Source organism: Pongo pygmaeus, chromosome 8, assembly GCF_028885625.2.
Source record: "Pongo pygmaeus isolate AG05252 chromosome 8, NHGRI_mPonPyg2-v2.0_pri, whole genome shotgun sequence".
NCBI lineage: Eukaryota > Metazoa > Chordata > Mammalia > Primates > Hominidae > Pongo > Pongo pygmaeus.
The window spans coordinates 74,378,668-74,390,797 of record NC_072381.2 but is presented as its reverse complement, the minus strand read 5'-3'; the positions used below and the strand labels follow the sequence as shown (position 1 = coordinate 74,390,797).

Sequence of the window (12,130 nt, the reverse complement as noted above, 5' to 3'; positions counted from 1 at the left end):
CCAATAAAATAGGAAAAACTAATTCTGCAAGAATACGTTGATTTCAGGCTTTTACCTTTATTCCACTATTTTGCTAAAAAATATTGACCTTGGAACCCTAAGACATGAGGTACCTTTACCTAAATTTGTCCTGGCCAAATCTCTAAAAGCCTCCTTGGGAAGCACAGTCTTGTGTGTGTGTGTGTTTTAGATAGTATTATTCTGTAGGTGTCAGATTTTTGTGGAAAAACTAGTATGTCTTCTACAAAATAAAACTCCTCCCCCAAAAATCTGTTTTAGTAAATAGAATATATGATTTCTCAAAATCTACTGTTGAGATATAAAAGAAATTCCTTTAATTCCACCATTCCTGGCATTTGCATCCCATGCGTATGACCCAGATCCTCAAGTATTGCCTCTCGTGGGATGTGCAGAGATGGTTGCCCCATTTCTTTCTGTTTTTTAAACCATTTATGAAGCTTTTATCAAGGCAGCGATCCTCACTAAGAGACCTGAGGAGTGTTCTGACCAGGAGGTAAGGTGGGTGCATGCCCACTCTGCTAAATTCCAGAACTGTGGTGACTGTGAGGCATGAACCTCAAAGTACTTACTATTCAAATAAGAATGACCCTTCTCCACCAGGCGCAGTGGCTCACGCCTGTAATCCCAGCACTTTGGGAGGCCAAGGTGGGTGGGTCACCTGAGGCCAGGAGTTCGAGATCAGCCTGGCCAACATGACGAAACCCCATCTCTCGTAAAATGACAAAAATTAGCCAGGCTTGGTGGTGCACGCCTGTAGTCCCAGCTACTCGGGAGACTGAGGCAGGTGAATCACCTGAACCTGGCAGGGGAGGGGCGCAGGCAGAGGTTGTAGTGAGCTGAGATCTTGCCACTGCACTCCAGCCTGGGTGACAGAGCAAGACTCTGTCTCAAAACAAAAAAACAAAAATAGAAAACAAAACAGAAAAAGAAAAAGAATGACCCTTCTCTTGCTCAGCCAAAGAGGTGAAGAAAGCACCTGTGATCCTGGAGAAACTACAGAACTGCGGCGTTCCTGAAGGCCACCCCGTGAGACTGGAGTGCCGCGTGATAGGCATGCCCCCACCTGTGTTCTACTGGAAGAAAGACAATGAGACCATCCCTTTCACCAGAGAGAGGATCAGGTACAGCAGCCACCACATCCAGAGGGACTCCCACTCTCAGTGGGGCTTGTTGCGCCACCCAAATAAGTCTGCTGCTATTTGAGTTTGGCTTATTTCATTTAGAATAATGCATTTGTGTTTCATCGATATTATTGTGTGTATTAAGAATGTATTCCTGGCCAGGCACAGTGGCTTATGCCCGTAATCCCAGCACTTTGGGAGGCCAAGGCGGGTGGATCACGAGGTCAGGAGATCGAGACCATCCTGGCTGACATAGTGAAACCCCGTCTTTACTAAAAAATACAAAAAATTAGCCAGGCGTGGTGGTGGGCGCCTGTAGTCCCAGCTACTCAGGAGGCTGAGGCAGGAGAATGGCTTGAACCTGGGAGGCGGAACTTGCAGTGAGCTGAGATTGCGCCACTGCACTCCAGCCTGGGTGACAGAGTGAGACTCCGCCTCAAAAAAGAAAAAGAAAAAAAAAAGTACAAGGAATTTATGGAAGATTTTGCAAATTTTTTGTCTCATGTCTTCAATTATATCAGGACCCAGAAAAGCTCTTTGAAGTAAAAAAGCTAAAACAAAATGAAACATCAAGGCAGTTATACTCCTTTTCCATCCATCACTAAATGATTGTTTTTAAAGTAAGCTTAAGGATACAGTTTCTTAAACTGGGTACTTTGCTTAATCTTCCCTAACCAACTTAGGGAAATGGCAATTTCTTTGCCATTTTGGTTTTATACCACAAGGGGACAAGTAAGCAAAGGTTGCTTCTGTACAAAACTTTCTACTGAGAATTATTTCGCCACAGTAAATGGAAATTTCCCCAGAGAATGTTGTAGCTGTTGGGTTTTAAAGAATTTTGTCATCTAAAATATGTGTGTGTATTGTGTGTGTTGGGGTTGTGGGGGTGTGGGGGTGTGTATTTTTCTACAGTAAAACTTAAGCAAGAACAGAGAATAGTCTTGGGTTAATGCTCCAATCTAACAACGCAATATGTTAAACTAGATTAAACTATATACTCTAAGTAAACTGAGGGTCTACAATTTTAAATATGGTTTTATTGGGCAAAAACAAAATCAATGTCTGGAAAGTTCATTCCCAGTCGAGGCTGACTGCTGGGACTGGGTGATTGCTCAGTCCTGGACTCTGAGGACCAGCTCAGTTTAGTCACCACTTCCTGGGGAAGGCAGTGGCAGGGGAGGGAGGAGGAGTGACTGAGATGCTGCCGTGGGGAAAGCCTAAGACTCAGAGACCGCTGCCCACTCACTGCCCATTCATCTTTCCCCTGCCTTTAGTGAAAAGATGCCTGTCATTTTAATGTAAGCATAGGACATTCTGGCTGGGCACAGTGGCTCATGCCTGTAATCCCAACATTTTGGGAGGCCAAGGCAGGAGGATTGCTTGAGACCGGGAGTTCAAGACCAGCCTGGGCAACATAGCAAGACCCCATCTCTAAAAAAAAAAAATTAATTGTCTGGGCATGGTGGCACACACCTGTAGTCCCAGCTACTCAGGAGGCTGAGGAGGGAGGATTGCTTGAGCTCAGGATTTGAAGGCTGCAGTGAGCCATGATCATGCCATTGTACTCCAGCCTGGGGACAAGCAAAACCCAGTCTCAAAAGAAAAAAAGAATAGGATATTTTGATACTTTAAAGTCATAGTGATTGGCTTCTGAAAACCACACACCTAGGAACATCTGAATGGTCCTAAAATGCACACGCACACACACGCACACACACATACAGAGAGAGAGAGAGAGATACAGTTGCTCCTCAACTTACGATGGACTTATCTGGATGTAACCCCATCATAAATTGAGGAGCATACGGAATGCAAGCATCCTAAGTCAGGAACTGCCTGTATATCACTGTGATTATAACTGTGTTGTAAGTATTTACGGTTTTCATGTCTCTGCCTTCTCTCACCTATATACCTCTGCTCAGGACATTCCTTCTTTGGGAACTCTCTTCGCCGCCTTCTCTACCTCCACGCTGCAGCCCACCTCCCTAATGTCTGTTAGCCCTTAATACTCACCTCAAACATCATCTTTCTAAGGAAGAGCAGCGCCCCTGCTTCCTCCCCGGCTTGGTCCATGACTGAGTTGATGTTCTTCTACCAGCAACTGTTGCACATAGTCACAATTGTTAGTACTAATGGTTTCATTCTCTCTCCCACAACTAGACTGTGAGCATCTTGAGGGAAGAGACCACATCTTCTTTGTTTTCATATGTCCTGACTCTTCACAACACCCAATGCCTTTCACCTAGTAGCATATTATGTAAGATGAAGGAATTACAAACAAATGCATGAATTTCCACTGCTATTGCCTCACCTCACTAAACTACAGCAATAGCACCCTAATGTGTCTCTCTGCGGCCAGGCTCAAGCCCTATTCAATACCCCTCCTCACCACTGTGAGGATGATCTTTTAAGAATGCAAACTGACCGGGCACAGTGGCTTACACCTGTAATCCCAGCACTTTGGGAGGCCAAGGCAGGTGGATCACTTTTGGTCAGGAGTTGGAGAACAGCCTGACCAACATGGCAAAACCCCGTCTCTACTAAAAATACAAAAACTAGCCAGGCATGGTGGCATGTGCCTGTAATCCCAGCTACTTGGGAGGCTGAGGCAGGAGAATCACTTGAACCTGGGAGGTGGAGGTTGCACTGAGCTGAGATCACATCACTGCACTCCAGGCTGGGCCACAGAGTGAGACTCCGTCTCAAAAAAAAAAAAAAAAAAGAATACAAACTGATTATATCAGCTCTTGCTTAAAATATATCATTAGTTTCCCATAATCTGAGAGGAAGGATCCCATCCCTTTACCATGGTGCACGTGACCCTCTCCCCTGCCTTCTTCCCCGTCCCCTCACTTGCCAGTACCCCGTGTGCACTCCCACCCCAGCTGTAAGGAATATGCCATGCTCCCTCCCACACCACCACGCCTTTGTGCAGGCTATTCCACCACCTGGAACAGCCACATCCCACCCTCCCTGTGAGTTTCCACTCGACCTTTGAGACTGAGCTGGAGCACATCTTCTGGGAAGTTTTCCCACCCTTGAATTGGCTACATTATATTTCAGTGCTTGAGAAATAGATTTTTAAAGTAATCTCATCTTAGTCATCTCAGGTCTTTCTACAGTGTTACGTTTTTCTGTGCGCCTCACCTCACATATGCTGGTGCTTCTGAATATCCAGTATCTTCAGGCCTCCTCCTTGATGCCTGCGGCTTCCCAGAATAACCTTTTCCCCTCTGTCTTCCCCAGGCATCTTTCCCACGACATTACTCTAGCATTTGTTGCATTCTATTTATCTTTATTTCTACTTATTTATCCTTTATTTATTTATTTTCCATAAACTTAGGGATCCTTCTAGAGAAGGAATTTCTTTGGCCGGGTGTGGTGGCTCACACCCGTAATCCCAGCACTTTGGGAGGCCGAGGCGGGTGGATCACCTGAGGTCAGGAGTTCGAGACCAGCCTAGCTAACACGGAGAAACCCCATTTCTACCAAAAAAAAAAACAAAAAAATTAGGCAGGTATGGTGGCAGGCATCTGTAATCCCAGCTACTTGGAAAGCTGAGGCACAAGAGTCTCTTGAACGTGGGAGGGGGAGGGTGCAGTGAGCTGAGATCACACCACTGCATTCCAGCCTGGGCAACAGAGCAAGACTCTGTCTCAAAAAAAAGAGAAGGAATTTTTGTCCTGTTCATCTTTACACCCTCAGCACCCAAGGCAGTAGCACCTAGCATTTTCCCCAACATAGTATTCGGTAAGTGTTTACTAAAGAAATATATCAAAGAATGAATGGATTAATTAATTAACTAATGAGAAGGTAAAGGTAGCCAATGTGTTAGTGTAGTGAAATTGTGGTGGATATTTTATTACTTTATTCTTGTCATACTTGTTATTAATTGATTTATTCTTGTTTATTCTTATTACTTTATAAATTCTTAGACATAATAACTTTCAATGAAAGGTAAACACTTATTCATCCTTTGAGCTCAGGAAGCCGTTGCTGTGGCCCCTACTGTGCAAATGAGCTGTGGCAGCCCCAGAGGAGAGCTTGGAACTATGAGTGATAAGAGGGCCAGGCCAACAAGGGGTGTAGGGAACATGTGGCCCTATGGTTTTTGATCCACGGCTGCATATTGGAATCACTGGGGAGTTTCCAAAAATCCTAATGCTTGGATCCCAGCCTTTGATTCTGATATAATTACCTGGGATGTGGCCTGGGATTCCAATATGCTGTCAAGGTGAAAAACTGTGGATGTGGAGAAAAACAGAAGGAAACAGCAGGCTGGTTTCCTCCTAAACCTCATGAAGCTGGAAGCTGCATGAGCCCGACTGGTTACATTAGGAAATGCCATCTATGCTGCCAGTCCATCCACCCGCTAGCTCTATTTTGTCCTGCTTTCCCTGTTCATCCCAGAGCGTCCTAACAAAGTTATCGATGAAATGTCCAACCTTGTTTGGAAAAGAGATCTTTCTGAACTTTGGTTGTGAAAAGTGGGGGTTCTGCTGGTGGGGAGCGCAACTTCAGTGGACTTGCAGCAGCGGGGAGGGCAAGAGCAGGTCTCAGCCCCAGCTGCCCCCTCCTCCTAGCATGATTAAGCTCACTGCTGCTCTTCTGGGACGTCTTCCACCTCAAATTTGTCTTGATGTCTGCCTTAAGCTGAGTTCCCCCTTCTTGCTGGAACCCTAAATTTGACAAAGGCACTTCCGCCCCCAGATAAAATATAGGTATATTCTCTCTTTTTCTCCAGTATGCACCAGGACACAACAGGGTATGCCTGCCTTCTCATTCAGCCAGCCAAGAAATCAGATGCTGGATGGTACACGTTGTCAGCCAAGAACGAAGCTGGCATCGTGTCATGCACTGCCAGGCTGGATATATACGGTAAGTGTAATGCTGTCAGTTGAACATCTGTATGCAACTGACAGCTTAAAAATTTTTTTTAAAGATAAGTGGGTCGGGCAAGGTGGCTCACGCCTGTAATCCCAGCACTTTGGGAGGCCTGTAATCCCAGCACTTTGGGAGGCCGAGGCAGGCAGATCACCTGAGGTCAGGAGTTCAAGACCAGCCTGGTCAACATGATGAAACTCCACCTCTACTAAAAATACAAAAATTAGCCAGGCATGGTGGCACACGCCTGTAATCCCAACTACTCGGGCAGCTGAGACAGGAGAATTGCTTAAACCCAGGAGGCAGAGGTTGCAGTGACCCGAGATTGCACCACTACACTCCAGCCTGGGCAACAGAGCAAGACTTTGCCTCAAAATAAATAAATAAATATAGATGGAATATGTTTCCATAAATGAATTGGGTAGACTATACTATATTTTAGTGCTTAAGAGATAGATTTTAAAAGTCATCTCATCCTGGTTACCTCAGGGTGTTTGTACACTTTTACATTTTACTATGAGCTTCACCTTCTTCCAAGACAGGGCCTCTAATACCAAGAATTACAGCTAGTACAGAGTTTGCAAGTGCTTGTGCCTCTGAACATCCAATGTTTTCTTTCCATCTCCTTGCTGCCGCGGGCCACCCACTGGAACGTCTCACTGCCTGTGATGCCCTGGCAGAATTTTTGAAACTCCTTTCATTTATTCATTTAACAAATGTGTATTGCTCCAACCCCCCAATCAGACTTCTCTAATAATAGAGAGCTGTCCTAATAATAATAATATCAAGTGACATTTGTAGAATGACACATAGGCTCCCCTCTCTCATCCAAAGGCGGGATTCAAAGTGATACCTTTAAATCTCCCAGACCCATGAGATTATTATAATTGTTACCTTCATTTAACGCTGAAGATTACATGAGAGTAACAACATTGTACAGGCTGTCCCACCACCTGGAACAGCCCGCCCCACCCTCCCTGTGAGTTTCCACTCAACCTTTTAGACTGAGCTGGAGCACATCTTCTGGGAAGCTCCCCCACACTTGACTTGGCTGTGCTATATATTTAGTGGAAGACTCAGAGAGGTTAATGACTATAGCTAGGAAGCAAATCTAGGCCTTTGCATTGTTTCTTTGAACCACATTTCCAATTTTCAAAAGGATCTAAGAAATAAATTTTTATTTATGTATTTGTGTACTCAGTCCTACACTTTTTGACATTAACTGGTATTTTTGGAGACATATTTCTTAACCCAAAAGAGTGTTTCTTTTTTTTAATCCTTTTTTAAAAAACATAATTGATTAGAAAATCTCACATTCAAAACTGGCTTAACCTGATTAGCCAAAATAATAAATAAGACTAGCTCTGTCTATTACCTGATAGATCTCTCTGCTATTTATGGTTGCATAGCAGGTATTCCCTTTTTTTAGTACCATACAGGAGGGGCTTCAGGCTGCCATTTTCCCTAGGTCTAGTTTTTGGAGAAAATATGTAATTTTCTGGTTATTTTCCCTTATCCTAGGACTTGAGAAGAGATTAAACTGTGAAGGAAGCAGACACTAATGTACTTTTCCCTGGAAAAATCGGGGGAGAAAGAGGCCAGTAGTGATATGTTCCTTAATCAAGGCTCAGTCCTTAACCATTTCCCAGTCTTCACCAAATCAGAAGGCAGTAGGTCTCCAACTGAGAAACTCCCCACCAATAAGCCCTGAAACAGATGACTCTTGTGCCAATCCTGCCCTCCAGTGGCTGAGTTTCCAGGTCACTTTGCCCTGGCTCTCCTCTCCCTTTCGTTCCTGTCCTGCTTCCATATCACCAACAATAGGCGGTGCTGTTTCCTCAGTTGGGACCTAGGATAGAGGAGGCGTGGAGGACTTGGGCTGGAATCAATTCCCTTCCCCGCCACCACACTTCCTGCCTTTCTGAGGAATAGGACACGTAGGCTCCCCTCTCTCTTCTCTCACTTCCTAATCCTAGGAAATGCAGTAGTCCAGTTAAGGTGTCAGAGAGAGCCGGGAAGGGCTAAGAGATGGAGGGGCTGGGAGGAGAGACTGCACAAGAGCAGGCCTTACTGAGTGTCTGCTCTTTAGTGAAACTGCTCTAGGTTTGGTTCTCCAAATTTTGATTTTTCTGAAGTCACTCAGAAGTATGGAGACTGAAAAACTGAATCAAGATGATGAAATAAAGGACCGATTTCTAAATCAGAATGCTAGAAAGGGGCACAGCTTTCCAGGACCCAGAGCACGAGAGTTCCCCACCTAGGGAACGCCCTTCTGCACATCAAGGTCCCCAGAAACCTAATCAAAAGATTGCCTGGTAATTTCTGAATCAGGAACCATAGCAGAGACAGATATCTCACTCAGGCCATGTTCAAACCTTAAAGTCATATCTGCTAAAAACAGCAGCACTTGGTGAACATAGAAACTCTAATAAATTATCTTTTGTCCCTGAACCATGGTTGATTGTACCTAAATCACTTTTCAGTCTTCTTGCTGTAACAATAGAACCCGATTAGGGAGGTGGGTAGGTAGGTAATGACTGATTAGGGTGATTAGGGTATGAGGTAGGCACTGCTCAGAGGGGCAAACCCATTGTTTGGCTTTCATTTCTGCAGCTTTCTTGTCTCTATCTTTTGAGGTACCCTCTTTGAGAGCCTACAACCTTCTGTACACTGCCCCTAACAGGTCTTCATGGTAGGACGGTGGAAGGGGATAAGCTTGAGAAATCACCCTAGTCACCCACTCTTCCATCTTATAGAATTCTTTTTTTTTGAGATGGAGTCTCACTCTGTCACCCAGGTGAAGTGGCGTGCCTTGGCATGATCTTGGCTCACTGCAACCTCTGCCTCCTGGGTTCAAGTGATTCTCGTGCCTCAGTGTCCTGTGTAGCTGGGATTACAGGTATACGCCACCATGCCCAGCTAATTTTTGTATTTAGTAGAAACTGGGTTTCACCATGTTGGCCAGCCTGGTCTTGAACTCCTGAGCTCAAGTGATGTGCCCACCTCAGCCTCCCAAAGTGCTGGGATTACAGGCATGAGCCACCATGCCTGGCCACATCTTAGAGGAATTCTAATCTCTCCCTTGTAGGATTCTAATCTCTTACTGAATTAGAATCACAGATTTTGGAATTAGGGGCTTAAGACATCACCAGCGCAGTTTCCTTATTCCTGGCAGGGAAGGCTTTATTGTTCTCTTCTACAAATGAGGCAATTCAGACCCAGGTATAGTTATATGCTTTACCAAGAATCTGCAGGGAGCATCGGGGTGAGGACAGAATGCACCTCTGCAGCGTACATGCTGGACTGCATTCCTTTGATCGTAACACATTATTTGGTCCATTTTCCAGCTCAGTGGCACCATCAGATCCCACCGCCCATGTCTGTCCGGCCCAGTGGCAGTCGCTACGGATCTCTCACCAGTAAAGGACTTGACATATTTTCTGCCTTTTCCTCCATGGAAAGCACGATGGTATATTCATGCTCTTCTCGAAGTGTAGTGGAGAGTGATGAACTTTAAGAATGCCTGGGTGCCTGCTGTGTAAGAGAGCGGACTGTGGAGGGGGAATGAGAACAAGCCAGACTTGGTGGTTTCCGAAGTTGAGTAAGTTCCCACGCTGCTGGACCTGTGGCAAGGAGTGCTTTGAATAAGTCAGCTAGGGATTCTTGCAGTCTCAGCTGAGGGAGAAAGGTAGGGCTGTGCCTTCTAAAGATTCCAACAGAGATGTGAGAAGATAATACAGATGAACCAAAGATGTCACACAGTTGCCATCCACTGCTTTGGGAAAAAACTAGCATGCTCCCTGCTCCCTGTTGTGTTAGGGATGTTTAGGTCGTACTAGGAGCAATTAGGAGCCATATGCCTGGGCTGAGAGGAGTTAGGCAGTAGTGACCTTAGGACATGACTAACTCAACAAACAATGCCAAGGAGAAAGGCGGAGAGGTCACCATCGCCTTTATCGATTACACGTATAGCAGTAGTTTTGGTGAATTCACTAAATCAGCTTCCACTTAGCATTAGGAGGTCATGCCATACAACTCACGTATGCGGGCAAACACTTTTGATTTGCATATCCTGGGTGTACTGAGCCACATAATAAGGTGTCAAAATGTGCTTGAGATTCCAAAAACTTGCTGAAACACTTGATATTGCACAGTGCGCTTATTTTGTGGCCAAAACATGGCCTTATCAGCTTGTCTGCACTATTTTCTTTTGGGTGGTGACTGGTTTTTTCTGACTTTGCATATCCCTAGACACTAGAACTAAAGGATTGTTAATAAACCAATCAGAAAGAAATCCTCTGTGGGGTCACTTTAAAAACTACTAGCTTCAACTACCACTTACGAAATGTGCAAGAGTCATCATTTGCCCATAAAATACACCTCATGCGCTCCTACCCCTTTCCCCAAAAGTCTGAAAGTGTAGGAGGAAGGAAGAGATACAAACAAGGAGAGGAAATGATGGGAGAGTGTTGTTTTTGTCACTTGCCCCAGCAGAGCAGTGGTTTTGGAAGGAGAGGTCTTTAATAGCTTTGAAATGCTTTGAGATCATTGGTCGAATTGCATTTTCTATGTAGAGAATATTCTGCTAAATGGAAAAGTAGGGGGAAAGGGGAATATGCATCTTTATTCTAATCACCAATTCAAACCCTGCCTCTTAAGGAATTTTTAGACTTAAGTTCACTGTGATATCCCTAGTACCTAGAAGAGTACCTAGCACAAAGTAGAAATTCAATAAATATTTGCTGGATGAATGAATCTTCTGTTATTATGTCTGTTATAAGATAGCCTAATCTTATATTCTGCAGGAATATGCCACCCACACACCAGTCCAAACACTGCCCTGGGAATGCTCATCACAGCACAGTTTGCTCTAGGCTGTGCAGGGAAATGAATTGCAGGTGTCTGTTATCAATTGCCTGTGCTCGAATCTCTGGTGCTGTCTGTGCCAAGCACATTCAGCTGGCATTGTATTTGTGTGAACAGACAGTAACTGCTTAGAAAGGCTTGAAACTGTCTTTACTTCAAGGCAAGGATTTCCAGCATAAAAATAAATTCATTCACTCGAGAAATCATTTGTATGTCTACTCTGTATGAGATGCTGTGCTAGATACTGCAGCAGATGTAAAGATATGAATAAGTCACAGTCCCTACCCTCAGGGAGCTCACAACCTATTAGGGAAGGTAATATTTGAGGTATGCAGAATGCTGTCTCTTGAAGCAAAATAGAAGCTTCTAGTGCTCTTCATTCTATTTTTTTCATAACTTTAAAAATCTTTTCAATCTTTATTTCTTAATGAAACAAAGTGCCATAGGTTACATCCTCAAGCAATAACTATTTCAATTATTCAGCAGAATTATTAGATTCTGTTTTTTAATGTATTCAGTAACAGTAGTAAAATACAGGCATCCTTAATGGAATAGAATGCATTACATATGGAATCCAGTAAAATATTGTTTCCATATTGACTTCTGAGATCTCTTATAAACAAAGAGCACTTTTTTCTTTCTTTCTTTCTTTCTTTTTTAATGGAGTCTCACTGTCACCCAGGCTTCAGTGCAGTGCCACGGTCTTGGCTCACTGCAACCTCCGCCTCCCAGGTTCCAGCGATTCTCCTGCCTCAGCCTCCCAAGTAGCGGGGATTACAGGCACACACCACCACGCCCGGCTAATTTTTGTATTTTTTTGTGGAGACAGCAAACTCCCAACTTCAAGTGATCCACCCACCTCGCCCTCCCAAAGTGCTGGGATTACAGGCATAAGCCACCGTGCCCAGCTTAAAGAGCACATTCTAACCCCAGGACTGCTCCTAGATTGTACACCAGACCTCCCCGTCACACTTCTTCTGTAAACCCTAGATAGTTCTCGCATGAAAGGATGTTCTTCATCTCTGTGTGTTTTAGCTTTTTGAACAGAGAACTAAGATAAATATTACATTTGGCCACTAGGTGGCGTTGTCTCACCCCAAATATTAGCAGGCCTAAAAATTCCTGAAATTTGAGCTATTAGGTTATGTTAAAGCAGGGTTTCCCAACCTCAATACTACTGACACTTTGGACTGGATAATTCTTTGTTATGGAGGACTGTCCTGTGCATTGTAGAATGT

At 44.3% G+C, this 12,130-nt stretch overlaps 1 protein-coding gene across 2 annotated transcripts in view; it reads left to right on the top strand.

Moving 5' to 3' along the window:
• Positions 1 to 11,095, top strand: part of MYPN (myopalladin) — a 111,763-nt gene extending 100,668 nt beyond the window's left edge. The window contains exons 19-21 of one of the 2 annotated variants that reach the window (XM_063670558.1): positions 977 to 1,142; positions 5,887 to 6,020; positions 9,374 to 11,095. In XM_063670558.1, coding sequence (XP_063526628.1) covers positions 977 to 1,142; positions 5,887 to 6,020; positions 9,374 to 9,543 — 470 coding nt within the window. In that variant the 3' untranslated portion in view covers positions 9,544 to 11,095. The remainder of the gene's footprint in view (positions 1 to 976; positions 1,143 to 5,886; positions 6,021 to 9,373) is intronic. The other variant, XM_054436699.2, reaches the window with a different exon arrangement.
• Positions 11,096 to 12,130: the final 1,035 nt, after the last annotated feature.